General features: G+C 46.5%; 1 protein-coding gene across 1 annotated transcript in view; it reads right to left on the reverse strand.

The window, feature by feature from the left end:
* LOC119964697 (phosphodiesterase 4D interacting protein) overlaps positions 1 to 24,607 on the reverse strand; it is a 695,800-nt gene that overhangs the window by 399,693 nt on the left and 271,500 nt on the right. The window contains exon 4 of the mRNA XM_038794557.1: positions 5,491 to 5,601. Coding sequence (XP_038650485.1) covers positions 5,491 to 5,601 — 111 coding nt within the window. The remainder of the gene's footprint in view (positions 1 to 5,490; positions 5,602 to 24,607) is intronic.

The raw sequence follows: 24,607 nt of genomic DNA on the forward strand, positions 1-24,607 counted from the left end.
CCGGGTGCTCCGGTTTCCTCCCACAGTCCAAAGATGTGTGGGTTAGGTGGATTGGCCGTAATAAATTGCCCTTAGTGTCCTAAAAAATAAGGTTAATTGGGGGGGGGGGGTTACTGGTATAGGGTGGATACGTTGCTCGGCACAACATCGAGGGCCGAAGGGCCTGTTCTGTGCTGTACTGTTCTATGTTCTATGGTGGGGTGCGTGGCAAGGGGAGAAAGATGCAGAACAGGGCAGAAACTTAACCTTTCCATGAGGCAAAGAGAAGCAACCCTGCTCCTCCTCACCCCAACAAAGGAGAGTCAACAACTGCAGGGTCTCTTTCAATCCCGAATCTGCTTTGTGGTGGGGGAGAACCTCCACAGGCTGCAAGGAATCTGACACAATGCCAATCATCCCCATAAGGCCAGGGGATGATATGTGTAGCCACCACACCACTGGGAATTGGACACACTTGATGTCAACTAGTTGCCAATGAATTGGTTCATGCATAGCCACTAAACTAATAGGCATGTTGACATATTGACCACTTACCCACTTTTGAAAATGAATGAATACCAAAATGAACAGAACAAAAATGAGAATAAATCATAAGATAATTAAAATTGAGACACAAGACCAATTTTTAACACAGGACTGGAGTCAAGGCTGCAGGTTCTTAAAGTATCAGGGAGATGGGATGAGATGGCACTTGTGGTAAGCATGTGCAAATCTACAGGTAAATTCTGCAGATTTACAACTCATGCCTCATCTCTTAATCCTGGTCTTTTAAGCCTCATTCACATGCTCTGATTCCAACTCCCACTTGAAGCTGGAGGGAATGGCATCACTGTAATAACAGGACCCTGGCAAGATAAGTAACCATTTTGGCGTGGGTAGATCCAATTCAAACACTTAGGGCACGATTCTCCAGAAAACTTTCTAAGTGTGCTAGCGAGCAGGAATTGGCGCATGTTTCCCAACGAGACTGGCAACGCAATTCAACATTAATTAGTCCACTTAACAAAGCCTCCTGGGCTTCTCACTCCAAATGACGGGCTTGTCAGCTGATTCGCCAGGACCGCATTCAGGACCCCCTCCCCACTTACAAGGCCGAGCAGCACTTAAGCTGCGCTTATTCAGACAACACCTGCCAGCTTGCAACAATGGCACCAAGGAGACCGGCTCCAAGGTTCTGGGGTGCTGACCTGGGGAGGCTCCTGGACGCAGTGGAGGCCAGGAGGGATGTCCTGTGTCCCCAAGGGGTCCTACAGGCTGAGCCACAAGGCAGCCAGTGCTGCCTGGGACGAGGTGGCAGCAGCAGTCAGCTCAGGCAGTGTGACCAGGAGGACTGGCCTCTGGTGCCGGAAGAAGGTCAACGGCCTACACCAGGCAGCATGAGTGAGTAGACATCAAAATCCGTCCGTCCCCCGTACCCCCCAAGGGAGCATCCACCATCCCAACCTCCACCCTCAACCTCCCTCCCCCTCAACCCTCCCTCCATCCACTCCTTCAACCCTCCCTCCACACGCTCCCCCCACAACTGTGAAACACGCGTGTGGCTAACTATGCCCTCTCTGTGTCTCCTCAGAAAAGCTCGGCCATAATCGGCTGGAGATGGCCCAGGCAGGCGGTGGGGTGCCAGACTTGAGAATCCTCACCTCCTTCGAGGAGTGGGCTCTGGAGGTGCCAAGGGTGGCCGATGACAGGGCGGTCGCCCACGCAGCGGCTGGTAGACGCTGCAGAGGTGAGGAACCACCGAGCTCCACCCGGAGGACCTGTTGAACGTGAATACTGATTGCCTTACAGCTTACTGACTGACCCATCCCTCCCACTCACCATAGTCCATTCTCCTGCAGGTCCTTCAGCTGACGGCACTGGCCCATCCCGGGTGGCCCCCTCTCCTGACTCCAAGGAGAACATCTCGGAGGGGAGCTCCGAGGATGCAATCGTTATAATAAACGGCACAGCTGTCATCACCACTCTCCATCAGCGCAGATACACACACCTTGGTGAGACATGTTAGTGGACAGGCTTCTGAGGCACAATCTGGTGAGCACCACACCAATGATGATGCACATCTGGTGGATGCAGGAACCCTCAGGCGGGACAGCAGTCGGAGGGCTTCTGGATCCCAGGACTCAGCTGTGTCCCAGTTTGATGCTGAGCCTCTGCAACAGCGTTACCCGGAGCTGATGAAGACAATAGGGAGCGGCCGGGACATTCTGAGGGAGATGTCAGCATCACTCCAGGAGATGCTTGGAGGTGTCCCAGAGGCTACAGGCACAGGAGATGGCGTTAGCAATGAGTGGCAACACTGCTAGTGTGGCGACCGCAGCGGAGAGCCAGGTGCACAATGTCGGCACCAGTAGTGAAGGTGCCCAAGGTGTTGTGCAATCGGTGACGTCCATGGCAGAAAGTCTCAGCAGAATGTCTGCCTCGCTGGGGGAATCTTACATGGTACCAGGCTGATTTGATGAGGTCTGCGGGATATGTCCTGCTCTCAGATCAAAATGGCCGAGGCACTGCGGAGCTTGTCTCGATTGCAGGTGGGCATTGTCAAGGTGCTACAGAGCATGTGCCAATCACTGAGGAGCATTGCCAAGGGCATCGACACGATGGTGCAGGCCATGGGGAACCGCCTGGGCTGGAAGAGCCAGACGACGCAGGGGCAGCCGGGCTCTAACCAGCTGCCCCTCCATCCCAAGATGGACTTCAGGGCCCTATGGGCACCGAGCGGAAGGGGCGCTGAGTGCCAATCCGGACCCATCCCTTGGGACGGTGACGGTGGCGACTAGCTCTCCCGAGTTCCACCCCTCTGATGAGGTTGCAACTCGGGGTCAGCACACGGGACAGGGCAGCAAGGCTGTGCACGGCCTCAAAGCCTCCAGAGGACGCCTGCCGGGGGCATCGAAGGCCACGGGATGAGGTAAGCAGCTGTCTGCCTCCACCTCAGATATGCATCCTGGTGAGACCCATAGGTGTAGTGGTAGAGCTAGGAGGCCCAAGCACATCGAGGATCACTGAGGGCACCGGGGGAGGGGGGGGCACCATCAGGAGAGTGGGGACCCGTATTGAACAATAAACACCCTTTGCCTCTGTCACGTTCTTCTGCAATGCATCACCACGTGCAGGTGAGCGAACACTCAGCAGACAAACAGGGGTCAGACTATGGCATAGATTGAATAGCACCAGGGCCCAGCCCTCTGCGGGTTATCATCACCCCCTTGCCCTCGACAGTGATCCGTTGACGGTGCCGACACAATCCCAGCATCCTGGAGTGATTTGGCACATATCCTGGGAGGGTGGGAAATGAGGGTGATGGGTGGGTAGGGTTGCGACGACGGACCATGCCACGTCCTAGGTGAAGCGAGCGAGTTTGAGAGCTTCCCAGGCCCTCCGGGCTTGCAAGATCCTCACCGCTACCGTCTGTCCTGCAGCCTTCATCTGGGCCTCAGGTTGCTCCTCGTCCTCATCCTCCAGCCCCTGCTGGTCCTCAGGGTGTGGAGTGGGGGCAAATTGTATGACGCCTGGTCTGGTTCCTGTTTTTGACCTCTCCTGCTATTCACCGGCCTCATTTCGCTTGAGTGACAGTGTAACGAAGCCGGAAGATCGTGCCCTTAGATGTAATAAAGTACACTAATTGTGTAACTTGCCCTTCACTGTAATATTCTACCAGATATTTTACCTGTGACTGCCGAGAAACCATCCAACACATGCCGTCGGCAGCATCTTACTGATATTCTGTGATCTATATGCTATTACCATCTAAAGCACCATATCTATAACAAGCCTCTCACTTTAACATAGATGGAGCACATATTTTCCACAATATAAGGAATTGAGATAAGACAAATCTGACCTGTTGCTTATCTCTCACTACCTTCACTCTACTGTGCCTTCAACTATACAGGCCCTAATGCCTGGAATTCCTTCTTTGAACTCTGTCATCATTCTTTAATACCTACTTCAAAACTGACCTCTTTAACAAAGTTTTTATTCACCTGTGCTAATGTTGCTTTGTTCTGCTTTTTTATCTGATTACCCTTGTGTAAACTGCCTTGGGACTTTTACCTAATGTAAAGGCATAATGTCGATAGACATAATCTTTTCCTACATAGCTCTCGAACTGGAGCACATTTGTGCTCAAAACAGAGAATCAATATAATTCTATTTATTTTCCTGCACATACTGTCATTATAAATCTGAGCATTGCCAATTTCTCTTGTAATCCGGTTTCCAAACAAAACAAAATACTGCAAAGTAGATGCTAGTGAACAATGTAAAATAGAAGCTATAACATGTTACTTAAATGGTTCCTAAGCGATGTTGTATACAAGGGGTTGCTTTTGAAAGGTTTCTTCAATTCTGACACTTCTGGGCTATATTAGAAGCTAGAGTCAGATCCAAGTTCTTCGCTAAACACTTCCCAGTTCCTCAAAATCCACCTCTTTGAGCAAGTTTTTGGGGATTCCACCTGATATCTTGTTTTTGGCTCAATATATTTCTTTTCAAGTTCTCTTCTGGCCAACTAATTGGTTAGTTTTAAAATCAATGTCAGTGATTCTTGTGCTTTTGATTGTTTATTTATACCTCCTGTTCAAGTTGCCAGTAGATGCAGATAAAATGTATATCTTTCCAATTTTAAACACAAGATATTCTCAAAAGTTGTCAGCCCAACTCCAGTTGAATAGAAAATCCTACCACTTTGAGGCGGCCATCTGATAGTAAATCCTACCAGGTATGGATATCCAGATAACATGGGCTATCTTTTCACAGGCTCGCCGTCTGTGATATAAATTCAATACAACACTCTAGTTCCTACAGAATTGTTCAGACTTTTTACAGCCATTATCTCAAAAACAAAAACTGAAATTAAAGTTTGTTGGGGGTAACTTCAGTTTGAGGCTCATGAATTAGATCATTTGGATGCAAGTAATGACTGCATAGCATAAACATCACCTATTAATGCAAATATAATGATAATAATCTTTATTATTGTCACAGGTAGGCTTACATTAACACTACAATGAAGTGAAACTCCCCTCATCGGCACACTCCGGCGCCTGTTCGGGTTCACTGAAGGAGATTTCAGAATGTCCAATTTACCTAACAAGCACGTCTTTCAGGACATGTGGGAGGAAACCAGAGCACCATTTAGACTATAAAACCCCCTTTTTTCTTATTCATTATTTTCTTCCTTTTTTCTCTTTCAAATCTTTCTGGGCCACCTTGAATCAATGAGTGTCACCAATCTCTTTGCCAGTTTCACTCTCTATCTGGTTGATAAATTAACAGACTGGGATAACCGCCTTTCTTGTCGCATAACACTGACATGAGACATGCTTGATAGCCATCTTTAGATTGGAAAGTTTGAACCTATGTCTTGTATCCTGGCGATACTTGTTAATTTTCCTACAAATCACTCTAGAAATATTGCAATTTGAGATCTTGAGTAAAATACCCTTTCAAGGCTTTGTTCACACAGAAAAAGCAATAAACGTCTCCTACCCTTTTGTAGATGTCCTCGCTGCTGTCTTCATATTTCTGTTGTATTCGCTCCTCCAGGAAATAGATCCTGAGCTTGAGGCTGAAGTTTTCTTTTTTCAAGTCATTTAGATGCTGGGAAAGAGTACGGTAACCATTAGACATGGCAGATGACAAGGATGGAGGGGCTATGGGGGGGGGGGGGGGACAACTGCCACCACACCCCCCTCTCCAACTCAGTGTAGTAACATCTCAAAACAGAAGTAAAATCAATGAAACATCGTGAAAGCTGTAAGGACTGTCAGCACACAGTCAATGTACCATCGCAGCTCACGTTAGGATGTCGGGAAGGCCAAAAGTTTTTTTTATCTCAAAGTGGAATGACAGGAATCTTGAACACACAGCACACTGCATGACAAGTGGCACAACTGATGTAAATTGATCCCATTACCAGTCAGAGGCCTTGCCTAACTTCACAACATCTTATTAGTTTCACATTGGCAGGTGCCTTCTTGTCTCCTTCTCCCTACCAGAAATATTTCAAACAAGCATGCGTTTTTGAACTGCTTAAGAGTTTTAGGAAAACACATTGTGACAAATAAATGTTACAACCACGTCCAACAACATTCAATGCAGATTCTTAATTTTAAACACGGGGTTGTATCATCTGAGTCCTTTCAGTTAAACAATTATGAAAAATTTATTTTAGGCTGAATACAAAAACATAAACAAAAATAGCACGGATGTTGAAACTATGAGATAAAACAAAAAATGCAGGAAACACAAAACAGGTCAGCATCTTAGGAGGGGGGAAAAGAGTTAATATTTCAGGTTGAGGATCTTTCAGAAGTGAAGGGAAAAGTTCTGTAGATATAGTTTTTATGGGTTTTAATACATTTGTTTCAAAAACAGTGCTAATAATATTAACTGGCAATGAGATACTATGAACCAAACATATGAAGGAGTTAAATTATCATTGACAAAGAAAGTTATTAACCCAAAGTTCTTCAGTAATTTAATTATTTTTAGTGCACATAAAGACCAGGGTGCAAGCGTTGGCAGTGGGGAGAGTGCAAGGTCCAGCTGTTTATGACACCTGATTAATTGACACTAAGAATGAATAACTCATTTTCTCCTGATGTTATCAACAGACACTGGGCGAGATCGCATGGAAAGGTTTCTAAGTGTGGTAGTGAGCAGGAGCTCTCCCAACGAGGCTATCACTGGTATTAAACATTAATTGGCCCACTGAACAAGGCAAATGACTGTCCCACCGACTGATATGCCGGGACTGCCATCACCTAACCCAATCCCGCAAAGGTAATCCCATGCAGCATGCAGCCTGGCCCGACTGCTGAACGCGGTGGAGTCGTAACAGGATATCCTATTCCCCAAGGGGACGACGCCAGCCACTGGGCAGCCAGTGCCACCTGGGAGGAAGTGGCAGTGGTCGTCAGCGTGGAGAGTGTGACCCGGTGGACCACACAGTGCTGCAAAAAGCTACATGACCTCCACTGGCCACACGTGGGAGTTGGCATCGGCCCCGGCACCGGTCCAGGCTGTCACTCCTGCTCCCCCTGATAGCCATGCACTTGGCACCACCCCTGCCAGCATCATGTCTCATCCCACTCCACTCATGCCCCCACCCAGAAGACTAGTCACATGTGACTTGTACATGCCAGCATGTTGATCCTGTCCCCCAATGACCACATGTCCATTCTCCCACAGGACCTCCATCCAATGGCATCGGCCCATTCTGGGTACCTGGTTGCCCGCCGCCTCCCCCCCCCCCGCCCCCCCCCCCCCCTGCCCCCCCACCCAATCCTGGGTGCCTGGCTGGTTCCCCCCCCCCCCCTCAATGATTCCCAAGGGAGCACCTTGGATGAGAGCTCTGAGGATGTGTGGCACGGTAATACAGTGGTTGGCACTGTTGCTTCACAGCGTCAGGGACCTGAGTTCAATTCCCAGCTTGGTCACTGCCTGTGCGGAGTCTGCACATTCTCCCCATGTCTGCATGGGTTTCCTCCGGGTGCTCCAGTTTCCTCCCAAAAGTCCCGAAAGATGTGCTGTTCGGTGAATTGGACATTTTGAATTCTCCCTCGGTGTACACGAACAGGCGTCGTAATGTGGCAACTAGGGGATTCTCATTGTAACTTCATTGCAGTGTTAATGTAAGCCTACTTATGACACTAATAAAAATTATCATTACTAATAGTCACAGGCAGCTATCATCCCCACCCTCCACTAGCGCAGTGGCCCACACCTCTTAGGGCAGCACCGCGGCGCAGTGGTTAGCACTATTGCCTCATAGGGGCAGTGAGTAGCATGCTGCCTCACGGCGCCGAGGTCCCAGGTTCGATCCCGGCTCTGGGTCACTGTCCGTGTGGAGTTCGCACATTCTCCCCATGTTTGCGTGGGTTTCCCCCCCACAACCCAAAGGTGCGCAGGCTAGGTGGATTGGCCAAGCTAAGACTGCTGATCAATTGGAGAAAATGAATTGGGTACTCTAAACTTATTTTTAAAAAAGAGACACACATCTCAGTGGGAGAACGTAGTGGACAGGCTTCTGGGGCACATTCTGGTGAGCACCACACAGCTGCTGTTGCACATCAGGTAGAGGCAGTCTCTAGGGTGCGGTCCAGAGATTCAGAGGGGAATGTCAGCGACACTCCAGCATGTCCACAGCTGTTTGGAAGAGCCCCAAAGGCTGAGGGTGCAGGAGATAGTGGCGGCAATGCGTGACACCGAGGCCAACACTGCTATCATAGAATTTTTATTCATAGAATTTACAGTGCAGGAGACCATTCGGCCCATCGAGTCTGCACCGGCTCTTGGAAAGAGCACCCTACCCAAGGTCAACACCTCCACCCTATCCCCATAACCCAGTAACCCCACCCAACACTAAGGGCAATTTTGGACACTAAGGGCAATTTATCATGGCCAATCCACCTAACCTGCACATCTTTGCACTGTGGGAGGAAACCGGAGCACCCGGAGGAAACCCACGCACACACGGGGAGGATGTGCAGACTCCGCACAGACAGTGACCCAAGCCGGATCGAACCTGGGACCCTGGATCTGTGAAGCAATTGTGCTATCCACAATGCTACCGTGCTGCCCGAATGGTGGCGTCCACAGTGGAGAGCCTGGAGCACCATCAGTGGTGGTGTCCAAAGCGTTGCCTAGTCAGTGACGGCTAACAGCTGAGCGCCTAGGCTGCATGTCCCAGTGGCTGGATCGGATATGGGTGGACCTTTCCGAGGTGCTGCAGAGCACGTCCCGGTCGTTGGGGAAGTTTCCCAGTCTCAGGTGGACCTAGTGAGGGTTCAGTGGAGCATGTCCCAGTCTCAGGTGGGCATCTCTGAAGCGCTCAAGAGCATGTCCCAGTCACTGAGGACCATGTCCTGGTCTCAGGTGGGAATTGCCAAGGTGCTGCAGAGCATGCCCGCTCACAGAAGGGCGTCACTGAGGGCGTCGGCACCATGGTGCAGATATTGGGGAGCCGCAGGGCTGGTAGAGCCAGATGACAGGGGCATCTGGAGTTCAGTCCAGCTCCCCTCCGTCCCAAGGTGAACCCAGGGCACTATACGCACCGTTCGGGAGGAGAGGGCGCTAGGTGCCGACCCGGAGCCTCCCTAATGGGTGGCAACAGCGGCCATCCACAATTCAGGAGCGCTGTTCCCACCCCTTCCACAACTGCACGTCTCAGAGTCAGCATCCGGAACAAGGTGACAGGGCAGCGCATGTTCCGCCAGCGAGTGGGCCGGACAAACAGGATATCTGTGGCTTCACAGATACACTTGTGGACTTGGTTGGGATAAGACACACAAGTCCCCGCTTGAGGCTCTGGAATGATCCTGAGGTGAAAGGTTCAGGGCTACGGTGACCTTGATGGCCACTGGGAGCGAGTATCAATCTCCTCTACATGGTGTCAAGTACACAAGGACATAGTGCAGGTGCCGCACTGTCCCTTGTTGAGATGGAGCCTCCTGCAGCACATGTTGCCCATCATCTGTTCGAACGACCAGCGACGCCTGTCCTGGGCCGCCATCAGCCTCTCCTTCTGTATCCCTCCCTGGCCTTACGGGTGGCAGGGTCCTCAGGATGTGGGGTGGGGTGGGGCCCTGTACATGAGCCGCCCCCTCGAGCCTTCGTCAATGCTGCTGCCTTCTATGGCATTTGGCCACCTGGCCTGCCACCAGCATAGTGAGGGCAGCCGCCACGGCAAGATATGATCCATCTGGTGTAATATCTGTGAGGATTTGACAATGGTGAGGGACAGTCAATCAGCAATGGATTCCAGCCCGGTACCCTCCCCACATCTCCTGCAATCCCTCAGAGTGCTGTCCAACATGCCCTGTACATACAGCCCTGACCACAGTAGGAGCCTTCGGGCACTGAAGCCTGTACCCCGGACAACCCCGGTAACGTTACCTAGACCGGGCTCTGGTTCCCTCCCCAGTGCACACACCCACCCTCTGGTTGAAAGTATGTCCCCAGTGCTGAGACATTGCTCTTGGGTGTTTAGATGTTGCCTTCTGCCTCTGTGGTGTTGAAACCTCCGATGTTCAGACATCATGGTCTGGTTGGGATGTGAGGCAGTAAATCTCACCTGCAATATGGCATGTTTACCCACATCGATGCTCTTGGGCTGTAAATGCTCAAAGTGCTCAAATTATTACAATTGCCAATTCCTCATTAGTAAAGGTCTTCAGCTGTGCGCCCGAACACCGCCACAATCGGTGGGGGTCATGGGTGGTTGGTGGGACAGATAGGCAGTAGCCGGAGCTGCCCGCTTTATGGGGTACAGCTGATTCAGGGAGTAGCAAGGTGGATCTACGGGGGCTGGGGCACCCACTCCCCAGCCCAGGGGCAAACCCCTCCAGCAAGGCAGTCCACCTTGGAGAGGGAGCATGTGGTGTCCACCAGCAGCATCGAGGCCTTCCATGCCCAATGGGGTCTGGGGTGCCAACTTGCCCCTCTTAATCATCAAGGTTTTCATATTTTATTACAATGTCCTTTTAGGGATTATCACCTTGATTTAATTTATTAATCTGACCCCAATTTAGCTTTGTTATGCTCAAAAGATTATAAAGAGAGCCTGCTAGAACACGGGGGTAAGTCGGTAGGAAGCAAACATTTTATGCTGCACTCTGGAAATAAACCTATTATCAAGAAAAAATAGTTTGTTCCGTACTTCAGCAACTGGTTTGGAGTTGAACCGACAATACACCTTGTTCAATGTCAGGTTTCAGGAATCATTACGGATAGAAGTGTTTGGTTTGAACAAACTGTTCACTAGTTTGCTTTCAGTGATGTGCTGAGTAGAGAATAGATTCGAATTAGAGGTTTCTCAAAGGGTAAACACTTTATCCACAATGACCTAAATAACAAGTACCCCTGGCAGCCTGTGCAAAACACAGTTCATTTATGATTTTTTTAGCAATAGTTATTACCATACTGGTATCACCTTCTTTCACAAGAGCAAGGGACTCAGGAAAGCGCATTCCATAATATTAGTAAGGAACATGTTACTATGTTTGTATGAAATTCTCTGTTGGCAAATTGACTGGTGGGATGTGATAAATAGTGCTTCCCAAGGCTTTATACTCAACTTTTTAACATATTCCTAATGACTGCGATGAAGGAATGGAGAGTTGTCTATCCAAGTTTGAAGGTGGCACTAAGTTAAGAGTGATGGTGTATATTGCAAATGGGAGCAGGGTGTTGCAAAGTGAAGTGGACAGATTTAGTGAGTGAGCAAAAATTTTGTAACTGAAGTTCAATGTGAGGAAGTATATTTTGGCTTCAATAAGATAAAATCAGAAGGGCTGTTTAGCAAAGAGCTAAATCGCTGGCTTTGAAAGCAGAGCAAGCAGGCCAGCAGCACGGTTCGGTTCCCGTAACAGCCTCCTCGAACAGGTGCCGGAATGTGGCGACTAGGGGCTTTTCACAGTAACTTCATTTGAAGCCTACTCGTGACAATAAGCGATTTTCATTTCATTTCATTTCATTTCAAGTGTTACAAACTGAGCAACGGTGACACTTAAATTTATGAGCAGCTATGCAGTGAGTTGACCTCATAATTGAATAAATAGGACTAATTTTGAAGACTGGTTTTCAACATTTAATTTATTCATTAATGGAACCCTCAGTTGGAACTGGTCAATTTTCTACCAAGCTAAGAATGGCATGAAGAAATATCATTGCACTTCGATCTTGATTAATCTTTGATTACCTACTTTGTACAAAAGCTTATACAGCCTTCCTAACTTCTATCTCTGCAATGTTTGCATTCAATGTGAATGCTGTAACATCAACATAGGCTGGAGCCCAAAATTCTATTTTCACCAGATCAAAACAGAATCCCACCCAGAGAGTTCAAATATGAGTCACCAGAGCACGGACAGCTGTGAAACACTTTATTAAAATCTCCAGAGATATCTTAACATTGTGCACTATTTGCTCCTGACGCCAGTGAGTGCAGCTTCTGTGTGCACCAAAATGAGCAGTAGATTGAATATCTGGGTGCTAAATGTGTTTCAATTGATGTATATGATGATATTGGGGATGTCTTTAACAACGTTTTGGTTCTACGCTTTCAAGTTATCGCAGAACAGTTTATTAGAGGACTAGTGACATGAAATGCTGGAACTCGGGTTTGCATACAATTGCTAAATTACCAGCCCTGGCCACACTGCTCTGTAAAATGCTTGTTAAATTCATCATCAGCTGCTCTGTGGATAGAATCCCACATATCACTGTCTTCTCTCTCCTTCCTAAAAGTTAGTGGAGGGGCATATTTCTGAACCCTGGTTAAATCGTGACTCATTGTGAGTGAGGTGGGATAGTAAATACTGGCAGGCCATTTAACTATGGTGGGTACCACAGCCAACCTCAATCCTATTCTTTTCTGATATTTACATACAGTATATATTGCTTAAATGAAAAACTCATTGCATGTCATCGCTAGCCCAGCCATAACCAATATGCCAGCGTCATCAGCACTTATGTCCTGCCTCTTGACTCTGTTGAGGATGTTAAGGAAAAGTTCTTTTCTGACTTTAATACAGCCCTCACTGCCATTCCAAAAGAAAGAAAAACATCCTTCTGGGGACCTTAATGTCAGGGTTGGCTGTGACTCCAAACTCCGGAGCGGGAACATTGAAAAAAACAGCGGGGCAGGGTGGGGGGAACACAATGCAAATAGCATCCTCCCTGCTGACAAAATATGCTTCACACAGCCTCAGTGTAACAAAGCAGCCTCTACTGCTAAAAGGACAAATACAAAACCACATGCAGTTTTCCTAAATGTAAGTATTAGCACCTCCTTGGTTATGCCATTGTTTGGATTAAAGATCTAAGTGATATCCATATCACCTGATCCATGCAAGGGACTGATGCCTGATAGACAGATTTTCGACTTTCAATCGGTGATGAGCACTAACCTGTGACATCAAAGGCCCAAAATTCCAAGAGCAAGAAGATCAATATCCCAGCCTTAAAACAGCCTGACTAAAGAGAGGAATTCCACTGAAAGGTCAGAATCAATCAGAAAAATGTTCATCCATCCAACTTAATTCTTAAACAGTGGGATCAAATAAAGTCCGCTTCACTTGACTTCTGTGCCCAGACCATTGCGTTCGAGTTTCATCGCCAGGGCTGGTTTGACGAAACTGATGTTTGTGACCTCCTGGAACAAACTTGAGCAGCTTTCTTTGCCTGGCGGAGCAACCAGGAGGTGCAAATCAAGAAGGCTGCATTCCAACAGCTCAAGGCTTAGGCCCAAAATGAATCCGGAAGATAAACCACATGTTACGGGAAAAGAAAGCCCAACGAATCCAACAATATGCTGGCCTTCATGACATGCAACGCTTTTTTGAAGCCAAGGTCTATAGGCCAAGGCCTATAGACCAGTCATTTTTAAAGTTGGGGTCGTGACCTGCAGGTGGGTCGTGACCTGCAGGTGGGCCGTGGGCGGGTGTCGGGAGGGTTGCGGAGCCATCCATTGCAGCATTCCCGATTGCGAGAATTAATGCGCAACAGTCACAGCATCCGGCTTTTTAAAATGCCGGCTGCAAGTGGTTTAAAAATGACGGCTGCGACTAGCTTTAAAAATGCGACCACGTTGGTCATGCATGCCCGCTCATCAGTGCGAAAGCCTGGAGCCCAGTGAGAAGCACCACCATCTCCTGATTCAGCGCCATGACCCAGGAGAAGTTTTTTTTAAAATTCAGTCTTCCTGCCTGACGACCTGCTTGAGGGGCAGAGAGCAGGTCACACGCCTCGAACACTGAAGTCACGTGCTCTGGGTGCAATTGCGATTCCTCCATTTTGTCAGCAGTAAACAAGCAACAGGACTGAAAAATTAATAATGGATCGTTTTGTAATAAGAAAGAGAGGTCCAGAGACACAAACAAGCCAGGATCTCAGAACTAAACCTGCTGGAGAGAGTGGCTCAGGAGAATCCACAGCAGGACCAGCAGTGCAGGTGTGAGCTCCAGGCCCTCTGATGAATTCAGAGGGCAGCACGTAGCATGGTGGTTAGCATAAATGCTTCACAGCTCCAGGGTCCCAGGTTCGGTTCCCGGCTGGGTCACTGTGCGGAGTCTGCACGTCCTCCCCGTGTGTGCGTGGGTTTCCTCCGGGTGCTCCGGTTTCCTCCCACAGTCCAAAGATGTGCGGGTTAGGTGGATTGGCCATGATAAATTGCCCATAGTGTCCTAAAAAGTAAGGTTAAGGGGTGGGGGGTTGTTTGGGTTACGGGTATGGGGTGGATACGTGGATTTGAGTAGGGTGATCATTGCTCGGCACACCATCTGTTCTGTGTTGTACTATTCTATGTTCTATGTTCTATGAATAACCCATACAGAAATGTAACATTGAATGACGAAACAAGTGGGATCATGAGGACCAAGCAGGCTCAACTATCACATTAAAGGTAATAAAAAATGGTGGGTCAAAAAATTTGGGTGGCGTGGGTTGCAATAGTCGACCAGCATGGTTTGCGAACATCGGCCGGCGTGGGTCGTGATGGTCGGCTGGCATGGGTCCCGAAGGTTGGACGGTTGGTAAAAATGTGTCCCTGGAAAAAAAGTTTTTAAAACACTGCTATAGACTAATTTATAGGCCAAGGTCATTTGGACTAAATCCCTTTCATGCACAGGATAGTGTTTATTACCTTAACAATGACAATGTCATTGTCAATGCTGGAAAGGACATTTGGAAACTACTCAGCCTTGAATCCACAGTGGCACCTGATGCCCTCCAGGCTATCCCCCGATGTGGTAGAATCCATGGGTGAACCTTCATTGCCAGAAGAGTTGCAACAAGCAATCAAACGGATGAACAACAAAGCCTGTGGCCCCAGTGGTATTCCAGCTGAGGTCTTCAAAGTTAGTGGTCATTTGTTCACATCAAGAATTTCATCCAGGCACTCATCCTACAGATTTTGGAGTGAAAAGAAATCCCCCTCAACTTTAGGAATGTGACAATTCAAACTATCTTCAAGAAGGGAGATAACTCACGCTGTGGAAACTGTTGAGGCACTTCCCTCTTGTCAATAGCAGGGAAAATCCTGACATGCATTCTCCTAAATCACCTATTTCCTGTTGCTGAGTAAATCCTCCCAGAGACACAGCATGGCTTTAGGCCTTCAGGAGGAATCTGTACAATTTTGCATTCAGAAACCAAGCCTGTCTTTGAATTTTGTCAAAACAAAACTCTTAAAACCGTATATCAACCCACACCTTGGAGAGCGATTCTCCGAGCCCCGTACCGGCCTGGAGAATCGCCGCAGCTGCGCCACGATGCCGGTCGATGCCAATTCTCCAGCCCGGATGGGCCAAGCGGATATGACAGAGTCCCACCAGCGCCCTTCACCCCTGGTCGCTGCCGGCGGGAACTCTGCGCGAACGGTCGGGGGGGGGGCGGCCTGTGGTGGGGGAGGGGGTCTCCTTCACCAGGAGGGCTTCCGATGGGGTCTGGCCCATTATCGGGCCCACCAATTGGCGGGCTGGCCTCTACCTTCCCCCCACCGGGCCTACTTCCATGCGCGGCCAGCCCCTGAACACCGACGCCATGTTGAGTCGGGGCAGGCGCGCTAAAGAAGCCCCCACGCATGCGCAGGTTGGCATGGCCCAACTGCGCATGCGTGGGTTGGCGTGGTGCCGATTTGGCGCCGGGAAAAGAGCCTGGAGCGGCGTGAACCGCTCCAGCGCCGTGCTGGCCCCCTATGGGGGAAAGAATAGGTCGTACCCGGACCCGGTTCGTGATGTACCTTTTATATTCCAAAAACCAGTCAAATGGAAATAGCCTGTCTGCAAACCTGCACCAAGAATAATTGCCTTGAAAGGGGGTGAATGGGGTCATCCCCTATCCCATTAGCAATGCATCTAAACAATACCCTGGGTACCCAACTGGATGGAGTCAAGCCATTAGATATAATAACTTGGACAATGGAACCTTGGGTGAGAGAGGAATTCCCAGCCATGATCCTATCAAGTTATAATTATAATACACTAGCCATGGCCTAACTTGGATCACTGGGCAGTTGGAGAGGTGATGTAACAAGCTGAACCTTTGTGTGTTTTAAGCACCTACTTTCTTTGAAGAACAGAACAAGCAATTGGGCCGCTGAAGAAACAAGGTCAGTTTTTGAATTGTGTCTGCTGATTTTGACTATCCAGGTGTAGCAGGCAGAAATTTTAAAAATAAATCCGTTCTGCTGCCTCTAGAACAGATAAATCGTCTGCCTGCATCTTTAAACTGCCTTCACGCTGACAGCAGCAGGACCACTAAAATCAGCCAAGTCACCCATCTTCAAAAGCCATGTACCCCTCTAATTTTATATGACTCTAAATTACTTAATCTATCCTCTCCATGCTGTAATCTACTTGTGTGTGTGTGAAATTTGAGCATGTAAGTCAAAGTGCGTGTGCGTGAAATTGTTTTAAAATTTTACTTAGATTGGATTAAGTACAACAAAAGCTATCCTTTCCTCTTGTTAAAAACTGAAGAAAACACCTATCTGATCGTGACTTTAATGGTAAACAGTTAAACATTCATGGAATTGTCAACCACATGTCTTTTAACAAAAAAACTGCTGCAGTCAAACAAGCAGCAGGAAAAGAGGGGAACAGTATGACCACTCCTCATCTGATCATGACATCATTAATCAAACTGCATCATGTTGCGAGTTAATGGCTTAACAATGAGACAGAACCGTGACAGAGAAGGAAAGGAAGAACATCTTGCACTCCAGATCAAACTGCCTCATGGGACATTATGCCCCACATGCCCAAAGGTCTGTGGGTTGAGAAGTGGCCTGTTCAGTCACCTGAAAAGACCCACCGCTAACCCAGTACTGATCAGAATCAAGCCCAGAACATTTCTGGTTTGGATAGTTTAATAACAGACTGGGCAAAGAAGTTACCAATTAAGTCACTGGGGGAAATTTTTGAGTTGTCCTTTTTTAGCAAGCTGTCAATCCTGAGCAACACTAACACTAACATTTGTGTCAGTGCAGCGTATTGATGGACCAGCAGAACACGAGTCTGCCTAATTTGTCCTCCAATTGTTTAGACCAATCTCAGTCGCATCAGGTATGGAAACATGGAGTAAATTCACCAGTCATTCCACACATGGAAATTACACTTTTACCTTTTTAGATCCATACAGTACATGAGAGTCGCCTATTGCATCTAAGCATCTGTACACCCTGAACAGAAGTAACCAGAGAAGCAGAATTAGTCCCAACTCAAACATTTTAGCTCCACAGAGTTCTTTCAACAGAAAATTAGTGAGAACCGGTAAGAAATGGGGTAAACAGCCAATTTTAGCAATTATCCTTGGTTCCCCAGGAATTCCATCAATTCTCCATCAAAAAATCTCTGAAATTTTCAGACACACATAATACATTTTGATTCCCACTGAATAGGAAAACAGCTCTTTAACAGGGTTTATCAAAGCATCTGCTCTGAAAGCTGAGGATAGAAATACTGTTGTGTTTGTTCATATTAGCTAAGTTGCTGCTATTAATCACAAATGACAAACCACAAGGGAAGTGCCAACTCTTTGTGTGAGTCTTAAAAGATGTTGAGCTGGATGTGCTGGCTGGCCATTTCTCATTCCTATATTTCTTCCGTTAAGTCTTCTCTTGCGGGTGTCATGATATGCAGACATGCACATAATGAGAACAGGACATAACCAATCGTCAGGCAGAACACTTGGGGGTGGTTTCCCACTATAAAAGGCACGAGGCACTCACACTCCGCCTCTTTCCACTGGGGACATCTACAGAGTGAGTCAGGTGTATATATCACATAACATCTACAGCATGTGGCTAAGAGCTAATCTGGTTCAGTCAGACAGAGTAACCACACTTAGGTTAGCAGAGAGTCGACCTCGGAGAACTGAGCTAACGGTGTTACAGGTTCAATAAATCAAATTGAACTAACTTCAAGGTCTGGAGTATCTTTCAGTTATAGCTGCATCCAGTTGCAGCCCGTGTTATCTCAGTGTGCTTAACATGGCAACAGGAATATCGTCTATAATCACTGCAGGCGGCTGTATCAGTAATTACTTTGATTGCAGGAGTTTTGTATCAGCACTGTACAGTGAAACACAGAATGTGCAAAAGTATTCTTTGCAACTGTAGGTGAATCTTAGCAAAACAACATGTGGATAGAGCATCTTCTTTGGGGTAAGGTCCTTGGTAAAACTGTACAGCCTGTTTTCAATTGTCCATAAATTATCTTAAAAAGGACATACATAAATTTAGGTGCTATGAAGCATTAAAGGGAGGAATACATTTTGTAATGCAACATGTTTAAAATATGGAGAATATTACCACAAATGCTCATGAAAGCCAGATCAATCACAGCATTTAAGAACAAATTAGATGCATTACACTGGCCTGGACATTAGGTTCTCCAGATCTCCCAGAGTAACGTGATCACTTTTTTGTGTTTTCTGCCAATCTTCTAGGTGATCAATAGGTAGTCCTGTAAAATTACTGGTCCGTTAAGAGGAAAAAATATACAAAGGAAAGAATAGGGTGATGAAATTATAGCGGGTAGCTCCACTCTGAAACTGGCATTGACACAGCTATGATGGACCAAATGGCCTCATCGATGCGAAAATCTTTAATTCACATAAATATAGTTTCACATATTCAAACTTCAGTTATGCAACAGAAGAGTGAATTCACTAAACAAAATCCTTTTGTAATATTCATTCAGGAGATGTAGGTGTCACTGGAAAGGTCAGTATTTATTTTCCATTCTTTATTGCTCTTGAGAAGGTGATGGTCAGCTTTTTCTTCGCAACAGCTGAGTGGTTTTCTCGGCCATATTGAGAACAGTTAAGTGTGAACCACGCTGCTGTCGATCTGGAGTTACATATCGCCCATTCTTCCCTCAAGATTAGTAGTGAACCAGGATGTTGTTTTACAATTCAGCAGTTTCATGGTCATCATTACAAACAGTAGTTTTTTTAAATTGTAGGTTTATATAATTAACGGAAACTAAATTCCTCAGTTGCTGGATGGGATTTGAATTCATATCGCTGGATCATTATTCCAGACCTCTGGATTACTAGTTCAGTAACATAACCACTGAGCTCCCATACCCCCATGAGGAATATGATAGAAATTGAGATGAAAAAATTAGAATCTTAGCCTTGAAATGTATGAAGTCTATTGAGGTGACTCATTAAGCATGAACACCAGCAAGGACCAGTTGGGCTACGTGGCCTGCCTCTGTACTGTCAATTCTATATACTTCTATGTAATTCCACTGCTGATGTTGACTAAATCAAAATGATGTAATTTTTAACAATATAAAATAGATTAATATCTCACATGTTCTCTCAAGAGTAGACGTTGAACTATTACTGAGTTAATACAATGATTCCTAGATTCTTCCATATAAATGAATATCTTCTCAGAGATTGAGAAGAAATTTAAAAAAAATTATTTACAGGGTGTGTGCGTTGCTGGTTAGACGAGCATTTGTTGCCCATCCCTAATTGCCCTTGTAAAGGTGGTGGTCAGCTGCCTTCTTGAACCACTGCAGTCCCTCTGGGTACACCCACAGTGATGTTAGGGAGGGAGTTGGAGGATTTTGACCCAGCAATAGTGAAGGAACAATGAAAGCTCCAAGTCAGGATGGTGAGTGGATTGGAACTGAACTTCCCAAGCGTCCGCTGCCCTTGTCCTTCTAGGTGGTAGCTGTTGTGGGTTGGAAGGTGCTGTCTTTGGAAACTTAATGAATTCCTGCAGTGCATCTGTGGCTGGTACACACTGCTGCCAGTGTTTGTTGTGGTGGAGGGAGTATGTTGTTGATGGAGTGCCAATCAAGCAGGTTGCTTTGTTCTGAATGGTGTTGAACTTCTTGAATGTTGCTGGAATTGCACTCATCCAGGCAAGTGGAGAGTATCACAGTTCAGACTTGTGCCTTGTTGATGGCAAACAGGCTTTCGGGAGTCAGGAGGTGAGTTACTTGCCATAGGATTCCTACACTCTGACCTGCCTTTGTAGCCACAGTATTCCCATGGTTAATATAGTTAAGTTTCTGACCAATGTTAACTCCCTGCATGTTGATAGTGGAGATTCAGCGATGGTAATGCCATTGAATATCACGGGGCAAAGTATAAAGGCAGCATGCAAACAGCCTGACAGGACACTGATCTGTGGATAAAATTACTTCCTAAATGCTAATTATAGTTCAAAAGATGAAACTGTATATAAATAAAACACTGACACTGCTTTGGAACAAGTTCATCATAGATCTAGCATGCACATAACAAAGTCACACCAAGGTTATACATTACAGGAGAATGAGAAATTTTAGTACAGCACCGAAGACTAGAACAATGTTCACTCACATCCCTGCCTCTGCAACCCTTCTTTTCCTTAGGTCCCTCTGTTCCATATGCCATCCCAGAACTTGAGGGGGCAGACACAGAATATGGGCTCTCAATTTTCTGCCAATAATGGTGCTCTGTAACTGATCATTGGAAGGTTTACAAACTTCAACAAGCATGGATTTCCTACTTTTTCTGTTTTCCCCCTCCCTGTGTGACCGTAAGATGATCTGTCTAAAATGGAAAATTCCCCATGTGGAAAATTTGTGGACCGATATCCTTCCACGTAAACCTGACATTAAAGAACTTAGGACGCAGGCTTGACAACGTGACCACATTCTGAATGGCAGAAGAGAAGGTCATTCAAGCACTGCAGCCAAACACCAGTTTTGACACTAGTTTTACTAGTTTCACTAGTTTTACTAGTTGTTCCAATACCCAGAAGACTTCAAGTCATCTTACTGGTGAAACTATTAAGCAGCACTTTCCTTTTCCATTTCAAATTGGTTCTCAGTGAGTCAAAGAGAGATATGCCAGTGAATGAAATTAAAATACATTTGTATATTTTGCAGACACTGTCATTATTAAGCACTCACAGATCGGTACAAACATTACATGTTTTCAACATTCTCCCCCCCCCCCCCCCCCCCCCCCACAATCTAGCGTCAGATGACACCATATGAATTTCACACAAGCCATTCATGTTACTACTAGAATTGATTTTGTCAGTTTAGTATCAAATATTGATTTCTTCCTAATGTACACACACTAACAAGAAATTGGTCAGCTTAGATGACTAGTCTGTGGTTCAAAATAATGGCAACAGTACAGGTTCAATTCCCATTCCAGCTAAGGCAGACTTGTGGCCTGGCCCCTTATCCTGAGCTGTAGCAAGTAGACGGCAAGGTTTAAAACCCCATTGAAAAATAAATTGAGACAAGAAACGGCTCAGGATGCAGCATCAGTAGACAATGAACTAAGGGCCTACCTTCAGGCAGAGTACTCACAGTCACTGGTTGTAACACTGTGTTTGAACCCTTGTAGTGGCAAGAAAGAGTGGTGACTATTATCTTTTAAAAGCTGCTCTACATTCAAACTCGGGTCTCAGAGATTGGCTAACTCAGTGAAAATCTAGTCCCACAAATGGCACTTTTCTAAATGATTATAGTAAATGTATTTTGTGAAGTATTCTTGTTAAAGACCCATCCCACCCGGCTTATTCACTCTTCCAACTTCTTCCATCGGGCAGGAGATACATAAGTCTGAGAACACGCACAAACAGTTTCAAAAACAGCTTCTCCCCGCTGTTATTGACTCCTAAATGACCCTCTTATAGACTGATCTAAAGCGATTTTCATTTCATTTTCATTTCTTCACACATCTTCTCTACCGAGTAGTACGACACTCCTGTATGCTTCACCCGATGCCTGTGTCTATATATTTACATTGTGTATTTCATGTTTGCCCTATGTATTTTCTTTTCATGTACAGAATGATCTGTCTGAACTGTACGCAGAACAATACTTTTCATTGTACCTCGGCACATGTGACAATAAACAAATCCAATCCAATGAACAAATACCTGATGTAATTGGTAAAAGATCAGAAAGGCGTAGAAAGCCATGCACTACAAAGTGCTATTTTTTGGTTCAAATTGTTTTTCTTCGGAATCTAACAATTAGGCTGTAGCTTGTAGTGTAATATTAATGCCTTTCATAGTAGCATCTGAGAAACAAAGTGTGCACTCAGACCAGCCCCTACAACACCTGCTTCACTTCAAAAGCAATACAACTTCTAACAGGACGCTCCTGCTATGTGATACTGATCTAATCATCCAATCTAGCCCTACCATATTACATATGAACCAATTAGCAAATTCCAGAAATAGCTTCTGTGATAATGAGTGACAGTAGTTGCACTTTTCAGCACTTGTTCCATCATTGTTTTCACAGAAATATAAAACCTTTACTATTCCCAAGTAAACAGGTTTATTTCTGGATACTTTGGATGCCTTTTTATATCAATGGGTTGAGGTCCAATGCTGGCTGTATTAAATCATCAAACATTTTGCGGAGATGCTGCACACTTCGAGCATAGTGAGGTATCAGCCAACACTTAACAATGCAACTCCTGCCAGAAAGTCTTGCATCCGTGGAGTGCATATGGGAACTTAGGCATGGAGAACTGCATACCTAATTCATGGCCTACATGGCTTTATTCTAAAAGTAATGGACAGAAGATCATGTAAAGTAGGTTTTGCAAACCCCACACCTGAATTCCAGATTCATGCTCTTGTCTCGGCTAAGAACTGGCATGCTGATGTATATCTATTTGGATGCTCAAAAGCTTGTACTGGGACACTTATGCAATTAAACGTGCCACACAATATCTCACATGGTCCTCCCCGTTCCTCAGAGGGTTGAAATCAAGACTAATTTCACCAAAATCTTGGAATTCCCCATCTAACAGTACTGTGGGTGCACAGACACGACATGGGCTGTAGAGGCTCAAGGTGGCAGCTCACCACCTCCTTCTCAATAGCAGTTAGGAATGGGGAATAAATGCTGACCTAGCCGGCAACACCCACATCCCATGAAAATCAATTTTTCTTAAATTGCCCAGTTTAACACCTTCGTTCCCAGGATTTTAGACTCTCTTACCCCATCCTATTTCTCCTACAATATGGAGAAAGAGCACTCAAAATGGGAATCATGAGTCATTCCTGCATCTTTGAAGGATTTTCTCTGGACTGAACAGGACTTTAAAGCAGGATGTAACCTAAACATGGAACTGTCAGTCAATCAAGTTTTGTTCTTCCTACAAAGCTCTTTTGATTCTTGCTGACTCATCATCAATATTGTCATAATCATCTCGTTTTGTGGTTTATTTTAATGTTTTTGAGATACTTTTTCGTTTTGGGAAGATTACATTTGTCAGGATAAGGTAATTAAAATGCTGCACTTTAGAAATTTCCAGAACACCTCGAAAAGTGGCGGGGTTAGTGGGGTGGGCTGGGGTTCCTCACGCACTGGAATCTGCTTTCTCCATTCTGTGCAAGAGAGTCCCGGTGAAGGGGCAGTGGGAAGGTAAAGGTCAACAGAAAGGGCACAATGAGGGGAAACGATAAGCTGCAAAGTGTAGGTGATGTCAGGTTGGGTTTTAAAATCTGTCCAACTCCAAATATTTTCAAACTTGCTTTTCTTCACCAGGGATTCCCAATTAAACCAAAAGATCCAAATATGATTGGAAAGGAAGCCACAGGAATTGGCAGAGCTGTACTCGCCCCTTACTGGGGCAATAGACAGACCCGAGCTCCCCCCCTCACTGGGCAATAGACAGACCCGAGCTCCCCCCTCACTGGGGTAATAGGCAGACCCGAGCTCCCCCCTCACTGGGGTAATAGGCAGACCCGAGCTCACTTCTCACTGGGACAATAGTAAGAAGACTTACAACACCAGGTTAAAGTCCAACAGGTTTAACGTGGTGTTGTAAGACTTCTTACTATGCTCACCCCAGTCCAACGCCGGCATCTCCACATCACTGGGACAATAGGCAGACCCGAGCTCATCCTTCACTAGGGTAATAGACAGACCCGAGCTCCCCCCTCACTGGGGTAATAGACAGACCCGAGCTCCCCCCTCATTGGGGTAATAGACAGACCCGAGCTCCCCCTCACTGGGGTAATAGACAGACCCGAGCTCCCCCCTCACTGGGGTAATAGACAGACCCGAGCTCCCCCCTCACTGGGGTAATAGACAGACCCGAGCTCCCCCCTCACTGGGGTAATAGACAGACCCGAGCTCCCCCCTCACTGGGGTAATAGACAGACCCGAGCTCCCCCCTCACTGGGGTAATAGACAGACCCGAGCTCCCCCCTCACTGGGGTAATAGACAGACCCGAGCTCCCCCCTCACTGGGGTAATAGACAGACCTGAGCTCCCCCTTTACGGGAAGACGGGAAGACAGGCTTTCCTGGCAGGGAAGTAGGTTTAAAGTGCATTCACTGTTGTTGTGTTGGAATCGCCAAAGGTACTTGGTGCACAGCAAGATATCACAGGCAGAATCAGGACCCATAGGTTTAAAGTGAGAGGGGAGAGATACAAAAGGATCCAGAGGGGCAATGTTTTCACACAGAGGGTGAGGCAGTAACAGAGGCGGGTACAATTTTGTCTTTTAAAAAGCATTTTGACAGTTATATGGGTAAGCTGGATATAGAGGGATATGGGCCAAATGCAGGCAATTGGAACGAGCTTAGTGGTTAAAAACTGGGCGGCAT

The sequence above is a fragment of the Scyliorhinus canicula genome, chromosome 4, assembly GCF_902713615.1.
Source record: "Scyliorhinus canicula chromosome 4, sScyCan1.1, whole genome shotgun sequence".
Classification (NCBI taxonomy): Eukaryota; Metazoa; Chordata; class Chondrichthyes; order Carcharhiniformes; family Scyliorhinidae; genus Scyliorhinus; species Scyliorhinus canicula.